The sequence below is a fragment of the Melozone crissalis genome, unplaced genomic scaffold (genome assembly GCF_028551555.1).
Source record: "Melozone crissalis strain CALT ecotype California unplaced genomic scaffold, PUWL_Pcris_2 ptg000042l_1, whole genome shotgun sequence".
Lineage (NCBI taxonomy): Eukaryota > Metazoa > Chordata > Aves > Passeriformes > Passerellidae > Melozone > Melozone crissalis.
Window position 1 is genome coordinate 7387906 of NW_026535820.1, and position 25867 is coordinate 7413772.

The 25867-nt window shown below is 36.5% G+C and overlaps 1 protein-coding gene across 1 annotated transcript in view; it reads right to left on the minus strand.

Moving 5' to 3' along the window:
* Positions 1 to 25867, minus strand: part of RAB2A (RAB2A, member RAS oncogene family) — a 43554-nt gene that overhangs the window by 5833 nt on the left and 11854 nt on the right. Inside the window, exons 2-6 of the mRNA XM_054284822.1 lie at positions 25231 to 25302; positions 21764 to 21831; positions 11970 to 12052; positions 10528 to 10620; positions 6935 to 7046 (exon numbers count right to left, since the gene is read on the minus strand). Coding sequence (XP_054140797.1) covers positions 6935 to 7046; positions 10528 to 10620; positions 11970 to 12052; positions 21764 to 21831; positions 25231 to 25302 — 428 coding nt within the window. The remainder of the gene's footprint in view (positions 1 to 6934; positions 7047 to 10527; positions 10621 to 11969; positions 12053 to 21763; positions 21832 to 25230; positions 25303 to 25867) is intronic.

The following is a 25867-nucleotide window of genomic DNA, read 5'->3' on the forward strand; positions in this document are numbered from 1 at the left end:
CATATTTAAACAGCACATACTGTTACTTTGCATAGCAAAATGCCAGGTTGCACTGGGCCACAGAAATAATTCTTATTTGAAAACAAATTATAAGGACATAGCACATAGAAAGTCTATCTCACATTCCCTTCTTTGTATATATTTTAAAAAATTGCTACTAATCAGCCTTGAAAAGAGACTTGAATCCCTTGACACTTCCATTTGTTTCTCAGATCCATGTATCTTAACTTACGATTCAAAGAGTAAGCAGACTCAATCACCTGAGATCACCACTAAAACAGCACTAAACACCACTAAAACCTGCTTTAAGACTATCTCATCTGATTTTGGCATTGCATGCTAGCGCTCCAATTATCAAGGACAAGAAGGTGAACTTGGTAGAATTGACTTCTTCCAAAAATCTCTTTTAATACTGCATGTTCTCGCTCTTATCTGGAACATGCAGTATACTATAAACTCTTAATTATTTATGGGCAGTTTATCCTATTTTCAGATTAACTGAGCCATAAATGCAGAAAGACAGAATGATTTCCCCTCAAATCCAGTTTAGATTTATTAGACCACATGCAGGGCACTGCAAGAACACAGCTGCAGCACCTCACACGCCAGCTTGGATCCAGGTGCAGTTCAGCCACTTCCACACAAGACCTCACCAGCAAGCCCACAAGGACTCAGCTGGCTGCCTACCAAGCCTACTGCACTTGCACTGTACATTCCTATAATGCTGCTGCTACTAAAACACCAGACAAAGATACTCATGCTTCTCCACCCCAAATCAGGTCCAGGCTCATTTGCACCACTCCAGGGGACACAGTAGCAGACTCACCCTGCATTTATACATAATCACCTGAAAGATGGCAATGCCCTAGTACACAGTGCCTCTGTTACTCATCAAAGGAAGTGAGAGACTTTTGCAAAATCAGTATGTTAGACTTCCAAATATAAAAATCCTTGACTACATTTTGGGGAAATTCAAGAAAACAATGTACCTTCAGGAAAATGTCTACATTTAATGTTTAACTCTGATAATTTTCTAAATTCCAACTTACTGATGCTTTTTGCATGAGACTGCATATAACTGTACCACAGCAATAAAAAAAGGTTGTACACAAGTTATTCAGTGACTTGTTTTAATGTAACATGTTTTTCAATTGTGTGCTCATTATCACTAGGTTCCCAAATCATAGCAATATCCCTTTGAGGAAAAGTGCATTACTGTACAAGTGGGAAAGTGAGCCTTGCAAGATGTGATCTGCCTGTTGTGTCACGCCTGCACCTACTGCAAAGCCAACAAAAGAGGCTTTTAAATCACAATATATCAGTATATTATCATTTTAGATTATTTGTATAAGGAGTTACCCAGATTATATAGCAACATGAGACTCAAGAAGTCACGACTCACAGTGCTTGCCCCAAAAAACTCCCCAAACAACCCAAAACTGCAACTACAAAAAACACTACAGATACTGCATTTAAGGTAAATTAATCCTAAAAACACTGAATGTAGAATTAAATCAACGTCAACATTCATATCATCACACAAAGAAGTAATACAGTTTTAACTACCCTTGAGACAAATCCAGGAAAAATTAATTCTGTAACTGGTAAAAACAATGCAAGAAACAGGTAAGGGAGTAAGTAAGTTCTGATACCGTTGTCTCATGGGAGCTGTATGCAGGAGTAATAATAAGTTAGGGGCACCAGAATGTGAGTAGTAGAGCAGCTACATTCAGTTTTTACTTGTAGATGTCAATAATGTCACTTGTTTTTCTCAGAAAGCTATTGGAAGGACAACAATCTTAGGACTTTGCTATAAGCTGAGAATAGCAGGAAAAAACTTGTAAATGAATTACTGATATGTTTCAAAACTCAAGACTACTAGTTCATCTTTGCCTTTAATCAGGTCCGAGAGCACGTTCAGCACTGCTAGCTCGTGGAACATGCTGCCCTCTGGTGGCAATGTTAAAATTAAATGTAATGCACGGAAATAAAAATTTGGCAATCATTATTTCCTGGATTCTTTCTTACAATTACATGAGGAATGCTGAAAGGTTAAATGTACCACAAATTTTAATGCATGACCCAGCCAACACCTAGAATTTTCCTCCTCTCCAATTTCCTATCTTATCTTTTAGCAATAAGATATGATATAGTTAGATTACTCTACTATTTAAGAATGCATTTGGAAACAGTAACAACATAGACAAGAAATGGATTTATGCCTAAAGTATTCACCATCCCAGTGTGTAAGTGGTGCTAGATGGCCACTTAATAAAGTGAGATTCCAAAGCTCTGAGCAGCTCTTTTATGCACCCACAGTAAGGCAATGCTTTTTACAGGTAAATTATCTTTCAGGAAGAAGCCTAGCACACTAAAAGGGATGCAGAAGCATAATAAGGTGCTATATAATGAACCCACACCCAAAAAGCACCCCAACACATTTGTAACCTTATATTTGAAGTATAGGTGCAAAGACACAAACCAGAAGTTGACAGCGATTTCTTTATGTCCCCACTGAGGGACAAACTTTCTGACAGACTTATTGAGCTGATACATATTATTAGAGCTCAAACTGACTTAATAAGTTCTGTAACTGTTGTTGAACAGTTACTTGAGGGAAAACAAAAAAGACAGACCCCCCCAGAACTAAGAATCCTTTTCTCCAGGAATCTACAAGTCAGGCAAGCAGTGTCATAGATTTCATGCTCTTCTATAAAGACTGAAACACTTAGTTATCTGAGACTTTATATTTTTATCATGCCACAAGACACCCAGAAGCCCCAAGAACCATGGCAGAGCCAGTGTTCCTTATTGTCAAGTTGGGGCACAATCCAAGGATTTGCCACAAGTGGCTAAAAGCTGTGTATCCTTATTACTGCCAGGTGTCCTGTCCCTTCTTCCTTCCTCAGCTGAACTGACACAAGCTTCAACCCCATTTTCTCCTGGGAGAAACTGGCTAAAATGTCAGCTTCGCACAGCTGAAAGGTCACAGAACTTTGATTTCCAGAACTTGAAGGAATATTGGTTTTGATGCAAATTAAGATAAACCTAACTTTTGGGTGGGTGTTTTTGGTTTTTTTAAAAGACTTATGACCTAGAAATCCTGCTCTTTTGCAAGTGCTAGTCAGATTACCTCTTGTCTGTTACTTTACATTGCTACGAAAATTATTAACATCCTACGATTTTTAAGTTTTATTAACTAAATTCCTGCTTACTATATTACCATGTCAAACAACTGCTTGTTTCCCAGCTGTTAGTTGTGTTCAAGGAAGGTTAGAAGGGAAATTAAACACACTCTAAAAATCAGTTCAACTTTAGATGCCGCTAAGAATCTAATCTTTCCATGATATTTTCACTTTCACCCTTCAGAGAATATTACAAAAGAGCATCTCCTTTCTCTTACTGTGCCACTGTTGAAGCTACAGGAGCTTTGAATATTTGTTATTCATTTAAGCAAAAGCATGAAAGAAGCTGCCTGAAGAGAAAATTAAGTCATAACTGAAACAGAACCACTGAATGACCATCAAGCTCCATGTAGCAGAAGTGCTCCATTGCTCAGTTAAAACCATGAGTCCATTCAGATTTAATCCTAAATAATGAATTCACTGTTGCATTCTATTTATGTGCAGACAACTTGGAACAACACAACCAATGCTCTTAAGTTTGGCATAGGCACCCCTCCATATGGGAAACAACTTACTAGAACCAACTCCCACACCAGGAGTCAGTGATACACTGGCACAACTCAAGTGAGACCAGCTTCTGAACAGTAATGCTGTTTAGCACTGCTTTGACCAGCATCCAGAAAACTTTCTTGATTAAGACTGGTCCCATCAGTAATCATCATTAAAAGCAGCAGTCTGAAATTAAATAATAATGCACTAAGTTACTGTAGCTTCCCAAATACAGCTAGGTATCCTTACTTCTTGAGAATCAGTGCACATAAATAGATTCAAGCCATTGATATGCCAGGGACAAAGAGTTAAACACTATGTGCTGTAGGGGACTACGTGGTCACCCTGAGGTCACGCTGGTGATTCTACTCTGCCCTTGCCCAAGCAGTAAGCTCTCAGCAAACTCTGAACTGCATGTTGCAGGTAAGAGCACAATTAATAGTCACAAACTACTGCTGAACTACCAATGAAAATAACTAATGTGGTAAAATTGCTAATGTCTCTTGCAACTGAGACAAAAAAAAAATCCTATTATGTGCTGCTTTAATGAGAGGTCAGAAAGTAATGGATGCTATGACTAAAACAAGTGCAAACCTGCCTGGGGTTCAGAGCCCATAGTTATGTGTGTACAAGTGAAAAGCCTCCCAATGGACATCACATGGTGTTTTCTTAGAAAAACTGAATAAGCAACACTGAACTCTGCAAAGAGCATTTCAGAGTGCACATCACCCATCCATAGTAGAGTAAATATGTTAACCAAGATTCCAAAAGTTAACAAGACTCCACCATGAGAAAGCCCACAGACATTCATGATAAAGTGTACACCGCTCTAACTACAATCTAATTAGAAATTACTGAGGAGAAAAAAAGAGAAAAACAAAAAGTCAGTAATATTTTGACAGTTGGTTACCTGTACAGCTTTAGACAGAAACTAAGAGGAAATCAACAACAACCTCCTGTTCAAATAAATATGAAGAGACTAGCATTACCTGTCCTTGCACTGCAGTCAGATTATAAGCCTGTGCCTAACCTCCCTCCAGTAACCATTCTACCTTCTCAGTGATGCAGAAGCTCTTTTTACACAATCCCATTCCACATGAAATACGATGATTTAACCCTGTGGTCACAGTGAATTCTTAGAAGTCTCCAAAGTAACTATGAAGGATCTACTTCCCACTCCCTACTATCTATTACCTATTATGCAAACAGGGTGGAAACTTCTCCAACAGCCTTGCACAAAACAAACAGCCAGCAGGATGTTTTCCACTCCTTATCATCCATTTCTATTCAAGACGTAGGTAATGAGACAAAATCCTGAAGAATATAATGAACAATTTTAAACTGTTTTAAGATCCAAGCACTGAAAAGGTCAGTGTACTGCTCCAGCTACAGATTTACTAAGGTATTCCACAGTGGTGGAAATCAGGATTGAACAAGGGAAACAGCTTAAAAATACATTACCAACAGAAGCTGATTTGTTCATATAAAAAAACTGCTAGAAGTTAGGATTTTGCTTCTATAGCTGTTAACTATTCCTACATCATGCCACTTTTTTTGTGTTTACTGAGAACACCATTTAAGGAATGCACTTGACTGTCACTGGAAAGGATATATCCTAAAGCTTTTCCACCAGAATTAGTCAGCACATACACACACTACTCCCACAAGGAGAGGGTTCTATGTGAACTTTCTGATAAAGAACTTCATGCTCATTTGCCTCCTGACAATCAGAGATGCATTAGATACTGGACAATTCATTCACTAGGACATATTTTTTGATGCAAAAAGAGGTGATAACTTTAGAATCAGGTGGTAATGAATTCTGTGAAAGTCATCTATAGCTTACTGTAACTTTTCAAAAAACTTTAATATTTTATAATGAAAAGGCTTTACCACTAAAAGAATACCTCATTGGTCACACACCATTTTGAATTTAGGATAGTTTAGGAAATGAATAGGGATGGATCACGTAGTATAAGAAGTTATGTCGTTTTAAGAAAGTTCAGTGTGGATGAACCCAGTATGGGCTTTAAAGACATGTGAAGCAATCTTTCTGATGTACACAGCACTAACATCTCAGCTGGAGCTCTTGGACCACCACTGTACTTGTCTGGCTACAACACAGTTGGTTTTCTTTATAGCAGCCTGCACGGTGCTGTGTTTTGGATTTATGACTAAAACAGTGTTGATAGCACACTGATGTTTTAGCTACTGCTGAGTGTCAAGGTTTTCTATTTCTTACACTGCCCTCTCCTGACAGTGATTAGGCTTAGGGTAGGCAAAATCATGGGGGCACATAAACCAGCCAGGACAGCTGACTCGACCTGGCTTGAGGGGTATTTCATATTATATTATATAATGCTCAAGAAAAAAAACCAAAGGGTAGTCAAAGTCACTGGTTCTCAGAGAAATTAAATTCAATTTGTTTGCAGGAAGCTGTGACTGCCTTTCTGTCACTCTTTGTTCATCTCTTTCCTTAATATTTAAAACTATCTCAGGCCCTGAGTTTTATCTTGCCTTGGCTCTTCTGGTTCTTTCCCCTATCCTGCTGGACAGAAACACTGAGTGAGCAACTTGGTGGGTATTCACTCGCAGCTGAGCTGAGCCCACCATGACTACCCTTCAAGAAAGGAATGCAGTAAACCAAGGTGAGAAATGCAAGAATTCACATGTGTCCACAAATGTGAACTATAAGCCAAACTTGAAAAGACCTAATATTCAAATACACAGCAGACTACAGTAACCAAGGCAATGATCCTTTCAGCAGCTCTGTAGAGGACAGAAAATAGAAGCTGTGTGCAAATTGAAGAAGATTCCTACTAGGTAGTATACAGGAAAGATGACAGTACAAATAGCAAAGCACTGCAAGAGATTGCTGTGAAGAGCTCATGATATACCAGGAGCCTTCAGAACAGGTTACAGTGACATCTGCCAAGAATACCAATAGCTTGGCTTGCTTTGGACTAGCAAATCTATTCTAGCCTCACTTCTTAGATTTCACAGCAGACAGAAGTTAGCCATTTCTCTAATCAAATACTTCAAAAAACCCACAAGTACATTAATTAGGAAGTCTCAACAATATAATTAATGCTGTGTAATCAATTACAACACAGAATAATATATAATAGACATTATTCTCCTAATATAAAGAGTAGCTAATTCAAATTAAGGAACCCAAAATCTAGAGGAATAGTATCTATACAAACAAGTGTAATTGAAATCAACTGTTTTAGTAAAAAGCCAGTGTTGAGCAAAGTTACCTCCTCTACATTGGAAGCAGTTTTGGCAGATGTCTCCATAAAGATAAGTCCATGTTCTCGTGCAAATGCTTCACCCTCCTCTTTCTTAACTTCTCGTCTAGATTCTAAATCACTAAGATAGAAGAAAAAAGAAAAGTTAAATTACATGTTCTAACATGTCCATATAAAGACTGCTCTTCATAAACATGCTTAAAAGCCTGAGAAGCCAAGGGCCCCCATCAGAACTTGGGTATATAACTTGTCAAGCCCTTAAAATAGAATTATTGTAAGTCCTGCACTTACAGTACATGGAATAGTCACAGGCATGACACTTACTTGAGCTATACACTCTAGCTGACATAAATCTTATCAAAGACTTCATGAAATAGCTTTCTACAGGAAGAGTGTGTATTTATCTAGGTATCCCTTGAATATTAACTTTAGACATTGTACTTTCAGTACATATCACTCTCTTCTATTATATAATTATCTACCAATTCAATACTATAAAGCTGAGCTGATAAAAGAGCTTTATAAATGAGTTATTTATACTAAACATAATTAAAAATATAAAGTTTTTTTTCTATTCTGTAGCAAAACTTCACACAGTCAGTTTCTTCTCTGATTAAAAAAACCTTAAAAGCAGAATTAAGTTCTTTTGAACTACATTAGCTGTTCTCTCCCAGTAAGTTAGCACTTTGGTTGTGAAACTCCTGACCCTCCAGCAGCAAAAGAAATTGAAATGATTGTTAGACAAGTTCTTGCTTCCTGTTTTCCAAGCAATTTAGTTCAAAATTATTACCCAAAAAAGCAGAAAAAACCCCTCTTGGACTTGACAACTAGAGACAAATCTATTTGTCTAAATCATACAGACACAAGTATTTCACCCTTACTTTTCAAAGCTTCTTTACTAACACGCAATTCACAGTTTGTCCTTCTTTGTAAGTATATTACATCTTGAGCAATAACAATTATATACTTACTACTCATGTATAAGTGTAAGATATATATTTCAGTGAATTTTCATCTAAGTTGTACATGCATAAATATCTTCTTAGGTACAAATCTTTAACTAAACAGCATACAAATAGATATATTTAATGTGCAGTCAGTATACAAATAAAATGTATCATGCTAGACTTCAGTGTCTGCCAACTTTGTAATTATACATATATTAAAAATATGTAATACTCACTGTGGCATCTATTTTGCAGCAAAGCAGGTTTTTGTAATATTTAACTAAATGCTAGCTTAGATGAGTTACAGAGACAATACAATTCAGCACATTTAAATATTAAAAATTTTGAAGATAAGGATACAAGAAATATCTTCTCAAAACAATTTTGAAGTTGATGTTCATTATATTTCAGTACTCCTAGTATTAGCTGACATTATCTTTTTCAACCTGAGCAATGTCTTTATTTATTACTATCATGCTACTCTCAAAAATACCTTATTTAAAACCTTGATTCACTACAGTGCTATCTCCATGACAGAACAAACAAGTAACCTCTTACTTGAAATAATGCAGTTGAATCAAAAACTGCAATGACAGCCCAATCAAAACTCAATACTGATACCTAAACATATTCTTAAAGATCTTTAACTGCTTCTACTAACCACAGTTGTCTTCCTCTCTCCATTCCAATAATTCGAAGCATTTGGTCTTACTAGATCAATATAGCTATGCTTTGTTCTGGAAAGAAGATTAAGTACAGTATTTGTAATGTTTTAACACTAGTATTTGTAATGTTTTCAACAAACAGCCATTATATTTCAAATTAAATTCTCAACACTCTTCAAATCCAGCAATAAGTCAGTAGTACAAACTTATGTCAAGTGCACTTTTGGGAGTCATAAGAGCAGTATTTATTCCTTCAAAACTACTATGCTAGCATACACATTCTTCCTTCCACCCACCTCTAGCAGTAGGCCCTACCATAAGAACTCTTTCAGGATCAAGCAATAAAATTGAAGGAGTTTTTTTCTTGCTGTCCTTGAAAATAATATCCTTTAAAAAGTTTAAAATTTTCACTCTTAAAACTTTTAGTTCATGTGGCACCTTAATCTATAACAATTTACTGTGCACATTTTAAGTGTATTTATTGTTTGAATAAAACCTAGTTGTAACTGGGAATTACCAGGCTAGCTGAAAGTAGCAAATCAGTCTGCATCCACAGAACACAAAACATGAAAATTTAGTTTAACAGCTAAGAATAATCAGAAAGAGTTACAGATGTCAATTAAGTATGCAAACTTATCTCAAGTAAACAGTACACTTTACTGTTTTTCTCAGTGACATATTTTTACTCACACAAGTATAAAAACAGTTGGTCAGGGCCATCACGGGTTTACCAAAGCTTCATTTAACAAAACAGGATTACATTTTTTATATTAATTTGTCAAGATTATGCTTGACACATTCCTCAATTAAATAGAAAGTTGTTAGTCATTTACCAGATAATGTAAAAAAGAGTTGACAAACTTCACAATTACTTAATATGTACCATGGTTTTCAGGAGGAGGTAGAGGGTAGTGGGGCAATGGGGGAAAACAGAAGGGAGAAGAGGGGAACGAAGAATAAAATAAAAGTTCAACAGGCCTGAACAGCAAACCCAGTCTCACTATCACAAAGCTGCTTTCTCAGTAGTGTCTAAGAAATTGTGTGGCTGCTCATGAAATTTTCAGGGGCATGCATACGCCCCATTATTTCAACTGGCATCTTTACCTTCAAGAATTATTGAGGCATGGACACAAGTTCCAGTCAATTACACAAAGGCCCATAATTAAAGGGTTATTAAATTCTGAGCTGATGCTTTTGGTGTTTTGAAAAAATTCTGCATCCAGGAAAAAAAATCTAGATATGATTTTTTCATAATTCACTGGATCAAGAACTAGAAGAATTACAGATAATATATTCACTGATGTGTTTTTATTAAGACTTTCACTACCCAGTCTCAGCATCAACAGGGAATAATTTTATAATTTTAGACAGTGCAGCTGATGAGAAGACCAAGTAAGTGAATTTACCAGGAAACAATGAAAAAGCATTCTCTGACCCCAATCCCAGCTAAAAGGTACAGAATATGGAAGAGGACTGTAAATCAAAAATGTGTCAATCATTGAGGCATGCACTTCTTACATTTGAGAGAAGTTTTTGATGTGAATCCTGTATTATGATCTTTTTTGAAATTACTTTTTTTCTGATGTGATACTTAACTAAAACTAAAGCACTTTAGAACACCTCAAATTAGGAATCACATTCTCTTTATAAGGGAGAGATCCAGGTGTTCCTAACTGGTGATTCCAGAGACAAAAAAGCATAATGGAAAATAACTCTTATAATCCATTGCTTCAAGCATTTGCAATCAATCCCTTGGAATAAAATTATTTCTAAAATAGATATTCAGAACATAATGTAGCTGATCCATGTGCTGCACACTGTGTTAATTTAAATAGAATAAGAAAAGTTTTAGGCTCACCACAGAACTATGCACAGTGACAGAAGGGAATTTGAAATTAACATACACCCTACAAATAAGAAAACTCATAAGCTGAAATACAGAGAAGTGAAATAGTTCCCTCTTAAAAAATAACAGCTAATAAAATTTTACCTTTTGTTTCCAATAAGCATTATAACCATGTTGGAATTGGAATGCTGACGAGCATCTTCTAACCAAGTTGTCAAGTGGTTGAAAGTGTCCCTCCTAAGTACAGAAGAGAATGAACATTAAAAGCAGTATTTTAAGAAATCTTTCTCCTGTTAGTCCACTATTCTACTTGAATAATCAACTCATTTATTAGTGCACATGCTCTAGGGATAAAAGCTAGTAATCCCTTTGTGAGAGGGAGAATGGGCAAACAAAAATTTAGCAAACTAGCAGTGTTAACGAACTCTGCCTAAAAAGTAATTGAAAACATGTTTGCTACAAAGAGTAAAGAGGATTCTTAGAGTTGTAAGAATCTGTAATTTTATATACATATAAAAACTGAATAGAATTTTACAAGTACCCATCAGCTTCACCCAAGCCAAAGAACAGTACAAATAAACACATACTCATACAGTAATATTTGTTTTACTGAAAGCAGAAAATGATTGATAATTTTTAAGTGAGTTTAAAAGCTGAATTATAAATTTAGCAGTAAAATCTTTTAAAGTGAGGTATGTGAATGTGACACATTACAGTTTTTACAGAAGGTGTAAACTAAGTAATAAATTCCATGCTTGTGGAGTGGTTTTAAGATATTGTGTTTTATTTATAAATCAAAGATTCATTTGCTGGAAATCCAAAGGAAAGAATATGTTGCTTCTTGATATTTAAACATAAAAAGGGAACAAAAGATAAAATATCTAGGAAATCTCCAGTACAAGTGGTTGCTCAATGCATTAAGTGCCAAGACCCACAGGAAACAGACAACTTAAGAAGACTTTGGAGCCTGAACATTTTCATAAACCAGCCAGAGTACCCACAGTTTTATAGATAAACTGTATATCAATACTTTATTTAATATAGCAGGGAAACTTTAGTAACTTCGACCTACTAAAAAAGTATCAGATTAAGACCTGTATTTTCTAAACCTCATAAACACAGCAATGGTACAAGTCTACAAGTTTCCTGGTATTCTTTATGTAACCAAACTTCTATGTTTTACTATTTCACTCCTTTGAAGAATAACACTTCAGCAAAAGTAATCTGCTATAATTAACAAAAAAATATCCCTCGTGATAATAAAATACTAGAAAGGAAATAATTAAATATTTTCAGGTATTTCTCCATAAAGGCAACCCAGAGGTTGATGGTCAATAGTTTATAAAAATATTTTATTTCATTCTTCCTGAATTTTATGCATGCTTTCTCAACTACTATACAGAGAAAACTGGAAGTATATAGGTTAGTATGCTATATCTTATTAGAGCACTTATAAAAAAGTTGACATAACGTTAGATTACCAGTATCTATACACAAAGCCAAATTAGATGAGACACTTAGCACTACTGTACACCGTAGCACAATTCTACAAAGACACATCATTGAAATCCAGTTGGAATTCTCACCTTGTAATGTCATACACTAGCAAAGCCCCCGCGGCCCCTCTGTAGTACGATCTGGTGATGGAACGGAAGGACTCCTGCCCTGCCTGTAGAACAAAGTTTCATTACTTCATATCTAATACTTGGTTTTTGCTCCTAAAAACCATGACTTAGAGTCACAGGATCATGGAATTCTACTTTTGAGAGATGGAGAAGAGTATGGATGGGAAATCAGAAAGGGGACAACTGGGACAGTCACCAACAGCAGCAAGAGAAGGCACATAGGGAGAAGACACCAACTACAGCACAGTGCTGTTAAAAAGAAAAAAATTCGGAACAAGACCTCTAAACCTTTTTTGGCAATCCCTGACAACCCAATTTACTGAATGGCTTCACAATACATGAATCATTATTAGAGCACAGAATGGACTCCTAGCAACTAAGCTCTGAAGACAAATTTGAAAGGAAGCAAATAACCCAGAGCTTCACATTTGAATTCAATAACCCGCTCCCTGGGGCAGCTGTTGACACTAGAATAAATAAAGTCCATTGTAAATAAATGATGAATGACATCTTTACGCCCACCATCTGCTGGTGTAAAGGTTGTTGGAAGGCCAAGGATGCAGATTTTATCCGTTATATCATAAACTGCAGCCAGCTTTCAACAGTCTTCAGATGGAATTCTTTCAGTAATCATTTTATTAAGAAAAAACAGAAAATGGTTGTGAATTCAATTTTACACAATTCTGCTCCACAGTTAATCAATTTCCTCTGTACTTGATAAATAATGCTTGTCAAAGCAGCTACAGGATGCAAGAGCCATCTTCATATACATTCTAATTTATGTAGACTCTATGAAAAACTTCACAGAGTCTACATAAATTAGATAGTTCTCACAGTAAAGTATTCTGTAAAAATTTGAGCACCTAAAAGAACATGTTCAAAAGAATACAGTCCTGAAAAATAAATATTCATGGTTTCAGATCTTGAGCTCTTCATGCTCATGCTTTTCAGAAGAGCTATCTAGCACTTGACACTTGCTAGAAAAAAATATTTACTTCTAATATTTTAGCAATAACAGATGTTTTAGCATAATTCAAAGATAACACAAAACACGCTTAAGAAATACTAATGCTGAAAAAAACTCTAAGTGCAGTAAATCTGTAGAACTATAGGAAATTGTCCTGATTTAAAAACAATAAACACAAGAAAGAAATATTTATCAAATACAAGGAACCATTCAGGCATGCCTACAAAATTAGTATATGGACAACTTTTTCTTCTCACAGTTACTGTACTTTTCTTAATACTACATCTTCTTAAATTCAAAGAGAACTTCATCTAGATACTATCACTCAACAAGAATGGTGGCACAACAAATTTAGATGTGTTCAGTCTTCAGAAAGCATCCTTCTCTTCCAGAATAAACAGTAACTTCTATTTGAGAAAACATTTTATCTTAGCCATTCCAGTGGAAACAGTTATAAAACACACTATAACACAACAGTTTCAACACCATTAGAATACACTCACACACGCTCTTGGCTAAGAGTCCAAGTACACCTTCATGTAAACTTTGGTAATAGAACACAGACAATGAGCAGAACCCACCAAGAAATAGTAAAAAACAAATAAGCAACAGGTTTTCAGTGTAATACCTGGTTTCCTACACAGAAATTCAAGTAAGATTTACCACCTTTTCTTAGTGTGGTGAGTAGCTCAAGTGGATGGTAGAAAAATGAAACATTTCCCTGCCAAACAGACAACTTACTGTTACCAAGGTATTCCATACATTGCCTAAAATTACACATGACCTGGACTTCACCTGACACATTAAGATGGCCTGTTACACCTTCATAAATTCCATCCTGACATGTGAAATTGTTCATCTCCCTGAGTAAATTAATCATGGTCAAGCAACATTGTCAGAGGTTCTAGCAGATCTCACAAAAATGTATGAATAGTGAATTCTTAAAAGAATCACTTCTAAAAGTTCACTGTATAAATAATGAAACTAGTGTAATCATTTTAATTGTGTCTTACTTGACAGTGGTGAAATTTAAATATCACTGCTTCCTTAAGGAAAGGGTGGAAAATGGTACCTCCTTTGGTGAAGGGATCACATTTTCCATATAGCAATAATGAATTTAGGCTTACATATACCAACGGACAACACAAACTCAATTCCCTTTCATTCTAAGCAAAAGAAAACTGCTTCTGGAAAGAAGCTCCACAATACTAATATTTGTTTTATCTATAACATAAAAATGTATTATATAACAGAAATCTCTTATATATAAAAATTTACTGTGTATTTTAAAGTATCCTTCTGAGTGAGATCTAGGTCAATATAGAGTCAATATAGAAGGTCAACATAGGGTTAGGCATGCAGCATACATTCCACAGCTTTTTTTAAGCATCATTCTTACTTTACTTCTTCATCTGACAGTTTTCTCTGTCCACTTCCTTTTTTCCAAAGGGGACAAGCTATTTCAAAAGTCTAAAGAAGTCAAAACTGAAAGAAAGTCTAGGCTATTAGCCAAAACTGACTTAAAAAACCTCAAGTGTACTATAACTATACTTTATCAGTCTTACAAAGAAGGACCTACCCAAGTTAAGCTGCTTGTTACAAGGAGCAACAGACAGAAGCAGCAGTATAGAAGCTCAGTATAAATTAAAATCAGCTTCAATATCAGAGAAGGGCTCTTTATCTTAAGTATGATTTTGTTATTACCATCCCCTTCATGTTCCTGCAAAATCCAGCACTTGTTTTTATCTCTCTTCCATATGAAAAAGTTTTTTCTCACAGAAAGGGACCTCTGGAGGTCCCCATTCCAACCTCCCTGGCTCAGGTGGGGCCATTCAAAGCAGATTGCTGAGTTCCACGTCCACATGGTGGGGGAGGCAGGGGGCAGTGGTGTTAGGAAGAGCAGGGGCAATAGTCAGGAAACAAATGTTAAACACGGCATTTGCCAAGGCCATATCACATCCAGTACAGGTGACACAAGCTTTTCTCCATGATAATTCCAGGATATACCCACTGTAGTGGAAATGGGAAGATGGAGGATGTTTCTGGTAACAGCTAGACCTGACAGCTACTTCACACACAAAAACTCCAGCTCAGACATGGCTGCCTGCAGGAACCTAGAACATGCATCCTCTCTCTTCAGAGAAACAGGTGCTAGGTCTGACATGAGTAGTTCACTAATCATGAAAAAATGTGAGCCTCTGATAAACAAGAAATGTTTCAAGTGCTAAGTAACATTCTTTTCTGGCTGTTTTCTACTCTGTAAGCTTTTACAATTCATAGCATAATGGTTCACAGAAACAAGCAAGCTTTCTGATAGCACAGACTTGTCTATATAGACAGTTCTAGAAGTCATAGGTCTTCAAGCAAGTACAAAAATCTTCATCCCTGCTTCAATGCACAGACATATATCCCATGCGCTTTTCAAAGTATACTTCAGTATAGAGACCAAAGCACAACTTGAAAGTAACAATGCAAGTAGAACATAAAGCATGATCAATCACCTCTGGTCACTAAGATAGAAGATTTAGGACCTATACTAGAGTTTTCAGTAACATTTAAGCTACGCAACTGGTATCATGGACACAGTATCTCTGGCATATTTAAAAAAATACTCCAAGTGTTACTACTCCTGTGGAAATGTAAGAAAATAAAGATACTGCAGAAGGTAACCTCACCCCTGAGGAGTTGCAGCTGTATTAATTACCAAAGATTAGGAACAGGCCTGCCATTAACAGGCCACAGCTGTGTCCAATGAGGATGAGTGCTATAAAAGAGTGGATGAGCTGGTCGAAAAGGGAGCTGGAGTTTGTTGGCTGTGCTGTGAAGGAGTCAGTGCTGTGAGGAGCTGACCATGAGAAATCACCAAGGCATGGAACTTTTGCAATAAGATGACAACAATTCCCACAGGAAATCTTGGTGTCATTTCCAAGTATGCAGTGTAGTTGCATCAGTTGCAAAATACACAGGCAAGCCTTTGTTTCCAAAGAGAGTAACTTTCAAGTGCCTTAACTGCACAATTTTGAATCTATAAAGTAAGGGGGAAAATGAAAAGAACCATAATGCAGGACAAGAAAGTAGCTAACAAACCAGCACCCACAACAGTCTATCTCCCTAGAAAACAGTTCATTAATTTTGCTGAATTCTCCATTCTCAAGGCTGAAGAACTCGTAAAGTTTCTTCTAGGACCAAGTTATCTGAGAACATCCCAGCAGGCCTTCAGCATCCAAGCTGGTCAACAGATTTTATTAGCAGGAAATGTTATAGTACACATCCACATGCAATATGAGAACTACAACACACCTAGCTAGTGGCTCTAGATTCCCTCACTCTGAAAAGAGATATACACATGTGGCATGCTCAAAACTGGGGACAGAACATTTCATTGATGTTGGAATTATTATTTACGTGTTTACACTTTTCTACATTACTAAAAGACTAAAAAGACATCTAAGAAATAACCAACTCGCAAGTGTCACACCACCTGTGACAGCTGCCAGCTGGGAACTACTCCACAAAGTTGATCCCTGGAATAAAATGTTCCAGAAAGAAAGAGGAGCAATACATACCTTTAAATATAGTTTTGGTAGTTATAAATACATTAACAGCCTCTAAGTCACATGTCAACTTGTTTATACAAATGCATTAATCTTTCTTGCAGTCATGTCTCCAATCCAGAAAATCAAAGAATTTTAAGGTGATTTACTAGCATGTAGAACAAATAGACACAGAGGCAGTGTAAAAATAAAAAAAAAAAAACAAAAAACAACCTCTGCTGTTCCAGCAAAGAGATTCCCAAACAAAAACAGTACTAAAAATACTTATGAAGAAGAATCTATCATAATATGTAAAAGTCTCAGAATTTATGTGACAGCTTTAGTCAAGTTACATGTTACTTGAGAATAACCCTGTCAGCATGCAGTAAGAACTGAAATTTCAAGAGGACTAAGGATCTCTAAGGATCAAACTGTTCATATGTCTAAATACAGGTAACTTGTACATCTGCTTCTGCTGGTGTTGAATAAATGCCACTTAGATAGCCAAAGCAATTCCCAACACATCACAGAAACAAAGCTTTAGCCTTCCATTATCAGAAATACACTTATAACTTGGAAGAAACTGTATTTGAAACCTTTAGGTTTTAAGTAGCAACCCTCACTAAAATAGGAGTTTTCCTGTGCAAAAAAGTGATTCATGCACTTCCCATTTAAGGCCTCATCCTAAGCAAGAGCTTGCTCTTGTAGAAATCTTGTAATTATTGCAGAAAGCATGGATAAACTGCCAAGAAATCAAAAAACAATTCAGAAAATAACATGCCAATACTATAGTATTTCAATAACCAAAAACATTTAAGCATGACAAAGGTTTCTGAACACTAAGCTAGAAAGCATATCAAGTTGCCTCAGCTTCCTAAAGTGACATCATGGGTGTGAAGAGCAGCTTAAGCTACTGGCATTGAAGCTTAGATGATGGTTGTATTAAACAAACAGCAACAGGAATAACTATTAGACAGATCTCCCTGCCTCACCCTTCAATCCATGGATCCAGAAATAAGTTAATCCTCCCACCAGGCAAACAGAGTCTGTGACTGATGATCAGACTAGGTTCAGAAACTAAAGTAGATTCTCTTTAAGTTCTTCCTGTAACTTCACAGCAGTAGTGTAACAGAGTGCCATGAGATGCAGCAATATGCATGCAGGTACCATGGTTAAAGAGTCAAACCAGTAAAAATGTAGTAAAAGGATACATCAACTGCCACAAACATATGAGTATGCTCTGACTACTAAAGCAAGTAGAAAACATCATGAAGTTAACAGTTAGTAAAGCCCTCTTGGGGGTGAACCCTATATCCTAGCAATTGTCAGAGACATGAGGGTGAATATTAATTTAATGAATGAAGAGAACTTTATTTGGTTCTAATAGATCCAAACCAATTGCAAACACAAGAAAAATATCTTAATTTCCAAGAAGAATTAGTGTATTCAGAATATCTGAAAGGGAAATATGCCTTTAACAATTATGCCTCCAGTCTTCCACAAACATGCTTTTTTATGAAAGCTCTCAACTACTAGAAAATGTTATAAATTAAATTAGAAAGTACACTCATATGGAAATCAAGAAATTACATAAAATTGGTTTATAAAAACCAATTATTTCAGATATTTAGTCTGTCTAAGCAGGACTAAGGTGCTATATGAATTAATGTTTTTAAATAATGAATTTCCATGAAATAAAGCTGAAATAGATATTAAAAATATAGTATTCAAGTACACAGGAAAAGTCAGTATTCATACCAATTTAGAGAACATCAGCATTACTTAGTGTCATCATGGATCTCTCTTACTGCAGTGTCTGACAGAATATCCTCTTTCAATTACTGCTTATTTTTTCCCATCAACAATGACTTGTTAGTAACAGTCAATGCAATACAGAACATCCCCCTCAACAACAAAACCAAGGCCACTGACTCAGCCTGGTAACAAGCCCAGTTATCTCTCTACAGCAATGAACATTTTCTGAGGAGAAGCAATTTTAATATTTCTTCGTGTTATGCTGCTGCCACAAGACAACCAAACTTACCTACACAGCTTATTTAAACTCAAAAAGCTTAACAGCTTCCAGAACAGTCATTTTAATCCTTACTAGCTGCTGTAAAACCACTTCTAGTTCTCTAAAAGTTACATGCGCAGCTGACACTAGCTCAAACACCACACTTCCACAAAAGAGTTGCTTAACTTATCATAATAGGCAATTACCAACTAAGCAGTTTGGACAAAAGTATTTCTCAGTCCGTCCAGCTACTGAAGCCATTACTAAGACTAAAGATGCAAGAGAAGAAATAATCTAAAGACACACAAACAAACAATTTGGTCCAACACCTTGTCTTTACAGACCTAAAAACACTGAAAAGGAATAGTGAAACCCAAAGACTCACAGAGCTAAACACCTGGGCGTGCCACAGCACACACAGCAGCAAGCTTGCAGAGCCCAGCACTGGGGAGATCCAGAACAGCCTGCAGCTGGGAGAGAACAACAGGACACTATTTGCTTGTGCAGACATGAACAGCAGTAGAGCTGAGACTGCTACACAGAACATTAAGAATGCAAAGGCCACACTGAGTATCTTTCATGGAATGTAGATTTTTGATTGGGGGTTTTTTGGGGGAGGAGGGGGCTGGGGCTAGGTGTGTTTTTGCATCAGACTAGTTTTACTAGACTACCAGCTCACAGGACCAAATACTGGACTACAATTTCTAACAGGCATACGTGCATTCCTTAAGCATATCTTCCAGTCTGGCCTCATTCAAAAGGAATTCAGTTTGTGTACTCTCACATGGAAAACAGACTGCAGTAAATAGAATTAACTTCTGTAACATGCTCCTAATCCGAACTAGGATGATAATGAAAAAGTAAAATATTATTGAGCTATCATACAAGAAGGACACACAAATGGATCTCACAGACATGCAACACTGTTAGCTTCAGCTGCCCCTGTAAGGTGCAACATACTCCTGCAGTGAGGTATGCTGCAGCTTCCATGTGTTCCCATTACTACAACAGGGCTTTCCTTGGGGCTGCAGTGATCTGCTAATGACAACACAAAATGAGCACTGTTGCACAGAAAAACCTGAATTCTAGAGTTTGATTCTCTTAAGCAAGTTAATTCATTGTTGAGCAATCTAAACAAATTTTATCAAGTTCTCCACTTATGCCTCTGCTCAGGATTCATCCTGTTCAGTGATGGATTGAAAGCAGATGTACAAGGCTAGCACCAAATAAGAGAAGGGCTAGTGCTGTGACTCAGTAAGCACCAACCAAAACCATAAATAGTTCATGTGTTTCCTTAGCAACAGGTGTAAAATGAACCTTCTCTCATCAAACAAAAGTTGTTACAGCTTAATAAATATAGAGATAGCATGAGTAACACCTACCAGTTTTGGCTAACAGAAAACCAAAAAATGCTCAATGCAGATAGAACACAGTAATCTTAGTCATTATGGACATTTGTGTACCTTAACACTCATAAGTAAAATATCTCTTAAGAATTACCTCGTCATATTTCTTATTTTTGCTATTCCTTCAGCATCTTTGTACCCAAGATCAGAAATGATACAGTGGAATTCAGATATGCTGATAAACCAAGACTGGATTAGAACAGAAATATCCTGTGTTTTAAAAATCATATTAGATATAGTTAAACTTTTAACTAAGTCCAGTATACTATCATTCACTGCATAGAATTTATAAATTATTAAGTACATCAGCATACAGTCTACTCAGTGTATGAAAGCTTTCAATTAATATTTTTAATTTATGTATGATATACTTAAGAAGCTAGCCAGAAGCCTCCCTGCTCAAATAAAATTTATAAATTATAGTCAAAAGCACTTAGGTTGCCATTTTGGCTGGACAATTTGCATGCATTCAAAACAACAACCAGACTGCAAAGAGCCACTGAGTCAGAGGCACCAGGAAAGGCATGATCTGCTGAAACACAGCTGAACTTCATTCATTATCTAAGGAGATTAACAGAATCAGTTCCAAAGCCAGTAGCAAAATTAGTACTTTTGCCTACCAACAATCTGCTCCAATTTTAGAAAACAAGGACCAATATAGGTATGTAGTCACATGGTCACACTATATACTAAGGGTTTGATTATAAAGCTATGTTTTATGCAGACATTTACTTGTTTTTTGAACTTAAAAATATTCAGCCACCTTGCTAGTCTGCAATCCACAACTATAATAGTAAAAATGCCCAGAGTAGAAAAAGCCCAAAGTAAGCTGGCCATATCTTTCTATGCCTTTTTCTTAGAACTTCCAACGAGGCACAGGTGCCAGGTGCCTTTTCAAGTAAAGAAGCTGTAAAATAAGTAAGATCTTACCTATGAAGTTCACTGAAATATTACATTTTTTTACATTTTTATATACACATGCACATATGTAGGCATGTGTATATGAATGTATGTCCCTCCACTGATTTGCTGTACCACAGAAAGCACATACATGAATCTAGGGATCATGTACCTGTCCTGTCAGTTTCTAAAGGTATCCTAAAATGCTTTTAGAAAAGGAAACAGGCAACTCTGTCTTAGGGAACAGTCAAATACATTTAAAAGATATAGCTACCAGTATGAGCACCTTAAACTTGCTTCATCACAAGTGCAGACAGTGATGCTGACTGCTTTATAGTAAAGCGACTGACAACACAAGAATAGACAATATATGTTCTTAACCTCAAAAGTCAAAGTCTGAATTTTGGAAGGTGTTTTGAAACTTAGAGCATTTACCAGTCCCCTCTTGACTGAAATATTTACTGTCTTGAACTTGTGTTTTTAAGTCTTCTATGAAAAGTGAGCCATGTGTTTTCTTCTACCTTGGAAATGCAAACAAGTCCTCTAGAGAACTCTTGATTAAAGGTAGCAAACACATCACAATTTCACAACAGGATTTTGTCTTTACCAAATCTTGCATGTATGCACAAAGAAAGATTGTTTAGAGAAATGGAAATTCTTGGTAATATAGAAGACTTAAGCCAAATAGTGAGGCAGTATGAATTCCAGTCTTATAAATCTGACAAAGCTTGAGGAACTTACAGTGCAAATGCCAAACAATACATCACAACAAGAAAAGGATATATTAGCAAATTTTTAACTTCATAGACACCAAAGAAAGCTGCAAGACAAAGTACATAGTCTATGAATGCTGATGATAGAGAGCTTAGCCAGAATAAAGGAAAAATGAAAAGTTAGAGGAGCAAAATGTTTAAACAATTTTTATGATTACTTACCGTATCCCATATCTGAAGCTTTATCTGTTTTCCATCAATAGTGATCATTCGAGCCCCAAATTCTACACCTGAATAGATTTTACAAAACATTACATTATTAGCACATACCAGAAAGAAGAATGTCAACTACTACAAAAGCAAGAACATAAGTTTAAATTCAGTCAATGTTGTAGGAAAATACTCTCTTTCACAACCTGCTTTTAGCCAATTTTCCAGCAGCTTGAAAAAGCTTTCTAGAATAAAGGTAACTGTTACTTTCCAAGTGTCTGGGATGTATTTCCAACAAAGGTTTCCAAACCACTTGGTAGCTCTAGGTTAGAGGGAGAAACACACCCCTTCGAATGTAAACAGGAAATTGAATAGTCACAGTTATTTTAACACTCCACCAATGACAGATTGCTGGGGCCAGTTTAGAAGAAATTCAACCTACCATTCCTTATCAATAAAATGATCTAGTAAGAGCGCATACAAAGTCACCTTTGACAAGATAAATTTTATTACTGTATTAGTTAAAATCCACCTGTCTTTATGAAAAAACAAACTTCCAAAATTCTAGCTAGTTAAAGATCAAGTTTTATAACTGAGGGGAAAAAAAAGTGTGTTCCAAATACACAAAAGTAACTTCTTCAGTAAAAAAATCAGCCTTCTATACCATTTTAAAAGCACTTGAGATCATTAACAAAATCAAATATGCATTGAGGCCATTCATGCAGCACTTAAAATCTAACAAATGGCTAGAGATAGTGGACATATTTAAATACTATCATGCTTCCGTTAATCTATAACCATTATTTAAAAAAAAAAAAATCTGCTAGCTGAAGTTTCGCTAAAATTGGTCACTGTCTAGACATGGACCCAAGACATTCAATTACGCAGCCCCGAGTTGAAATATTCCAAATGTCTTTTCAAGAGCTTGCTTAGAATATTTGAGGGTGCAGTGTTGCTTCCTGTGGAATGACTTTTGGGGAAAGGGGCAGAATTCCCCAACAGGATATTGCAGCCAAATAAAAGCCATTGGCCAAAGACCATTGTGCTTTTTAGTAACCAAATAATTTGCAGCAACTGTATGCAAAGAAATTGAAAGAATGGAGGTGGAGAGGCAGCAAGGAGGAAGCAGGTGAATGACACTGCTCTTCCTGAAGTTGACTGCAAAGCCAGGGGAAGGTCCTTGCACTACTACACATGTAAACACTGAAGGTTTTACCTGATCTCAAAATGTGACTATAGAGCTGCTGATTTAAACTCAATGATCATCTTAAATGTTTAGTTTCTGCAAACAACCTCATAAAAATGAAAACGATATTTATCTTATTTTATCAAAATACATGCCAGGAAAAAAAACTGAATTTGAAAAAACACAAACAGTTTGACAGCAAGCTTGTTCTCAAGGAAGGAATAGAAGCTGACCATGTTTATAATAAGGATGTGTCCTACAGGCAGTGGGCAAAACAGCTAGAATGTTTACAATGGTTTATTTAATCAACACATTTTCAGGACTTTTAATACAACCATTAGAGCATTTGTTAGTTAAACTCAACCCACTCCATCTCCCCCACAGGGGCATTCATATGACTTTGAACCCATGTTTTTTATTTATCTGTCTTTCCAAATCTGTTTGGGTAATTGGGAGAACCTGGCCAAAATACACACATGCCTTCACAGTTAAGGAGGCATTTCCAGCCTCTTCCAATGGCCTTATGGATGACTTAAAAACAGAGGCCAGACAAAACCAAGGGGAATAAAAAGCAGTTATATTTACTGAAGGGCCTTCAGGTTCACTTTGGGCAGATAAAGGCCTCCCTCCCCCCCAGGGACTACACCCAAAAATGGATGACCAGTCGTGAGTTTTCATACTTTTGTAGGTTTGGGCCATATGCATATTGGGGGCTAATTTTCCAATTACAGAGTCAGGTAATGAACTGGTTTACCCCAAGTTTGCTCCCCCTCCCCAAACCACTTCTGTTTTCAGGGCCTGAGACAGTAAGGTGTCTTTGATTTCCAGACCTAGAGAGGAACTGTTTTGTCTGACCAAAATTTGAAAACAGTAGCTAACACTGTATATTCAGTTTAGAGTTATACTAAAGAATTGCAGGATTACAAATACATGAAAAATATAATCCTTCTTCCCTCCTTTTCAAGCAGCTTCCCAGGCTCTATTACTACATTTCCTCACTATGTTGCTTCCAGGTTCACCGCCTCATCTTACTGGCTTCAATTTCTGCCCTGCTCCCAGATTTCAGCTAACAGTATGCCAAGCAAGGAACTGGCACTACAACCACCCTGCTGAGGTGAAGCTGTTCCCCAGTGCCTATCAGTCTGAGGTGACAGGGCTGCCAAATGCATGAGTGATATACAAGGTGTCATATATTTGGCAGGCCTAAAGAAGAAAGTATGGTAAGTAATGCCTCCCCCTAAAGTACTCAGGCTCTCTATTCAGCCAGCCTATCTGCTGCCAAGACCTCACAAATATTCAAAAACTCATGTTAGCCAAAGAAATTGAACTATACAACAGGCACACACAAGGTGTGGAAGGACTGTCAAGAGAAAGAGAATTCATAATCAAGCCACTTGATACATTCTGTTACATGAAGAAAATCTGTTTATATTTCAAGCAGCTATTTCAGTACTCCCAAACATAGGAAGCCTACCTACTCCAGGGCACAAACTAAAAATAGAGACTATGATACATTTTGTGCAAGGCTCATGATTAAAGCTGATAGGTTCCTTGAAAGAACATGAACAAGTTGAAAGGTTCTGTAACCTCCTCTGAGACTAGCATCTGTTATGCTTAACATCAAAACTGATCTGCAGACTAAATCTGCCCTAGAATTTACTACTACACAATTCCTCTTATTTTGTGTGGAAAGATAAATAAAAGTTGGTATTATTTACTGTAGTTAGATCAGAGGCAATGTGTCAATGTGTATTTATTCCCCTGGTATCAAACCCCACCAAACACAAATGGTCCACATCCAGTTGAAGAGTTGGGAAAGAAAATCCCTATCCTTTCCAAAAGCAAATACATTCACACTTCAGTCCTCTATTCAAAAGTCAGTTTCCCCAAATAATTTTTTTTATTCATTTTTAAGGGTAACTTTGCTACAGTTTATCTCTAACTTGTCTTCAAGGTTTTGTGGCTAGGGTACTTTGCGTTCCCTACTGAAAAAATGCCACTTCCATCACCATCAGTGCATTTCAAGCTTGTACATTTCTTCTGTGCCTGCTTTTCTGAAGAAAGAGCTTAGATACTGCAGCTATGAACTTTTAAAATTGTTTCAGATTGCACCCTCCCAATAAAAAACCCCAAACTGACTTTATGAGCTAAAAAATACTCATTAGCTAGAGATTCACTGCCACCTTAATACAGCACAAATCCTGCACTTCTGCAGCACAACAAACTCATAAATGCATGCTGAGGTACCCCAACCACTTAACTACTAATAATGGGCAGCACAAAAAGGACCTACCAATAGTGAGATCGTGGACTGGTTGAAACCGCTTGTCTGTGAACTGTAACAATAAACATGATTTCCCAACACCTAAAAGAAAGAAAAGATATAAGTGTTAAACAAATTTCCAAAGAAGTCTGTAAAGGACCAATAGAAATTAATTCAAGGAAGTATTACACATTGCTTAAAATTAATTACTGGAACTGAAGGTATTAGAACTCATACTTTGAAGTGTACGAAACTTTTTAATTACAGCTTTAAAAGTTCTAGAAACATTATAGTCAAAGCAGTTATTTTCAAAAATTGAACAAAAATTAATTATTCTTTTGAAAAAGTAGTTCTGCTTTAAAATTAAGTGGAAAACAATTTTTTGCACAGACATTCAAAGTACCATTTTACATTCTCTCTCCTCAATAACTACAGGGCTTGCTACTCCTCACAACCCTTTATCTGCTTCTCCTTCAGTACTTTCAGCTTTTTTCCAAGCTAACTATTTCCTCAATAGCATCAGTCTCCCATCTATCTCTGTATCTATCCACTGAGGTAACCACAGCATGTCTGTGGCTGCTCACAGCCACTATATGCTGCTGCCCACTGGTCCCCCACAGGCAAAAAGCATTCCAGGAAAAGTCAGACAGGTAACACAAACACCAAC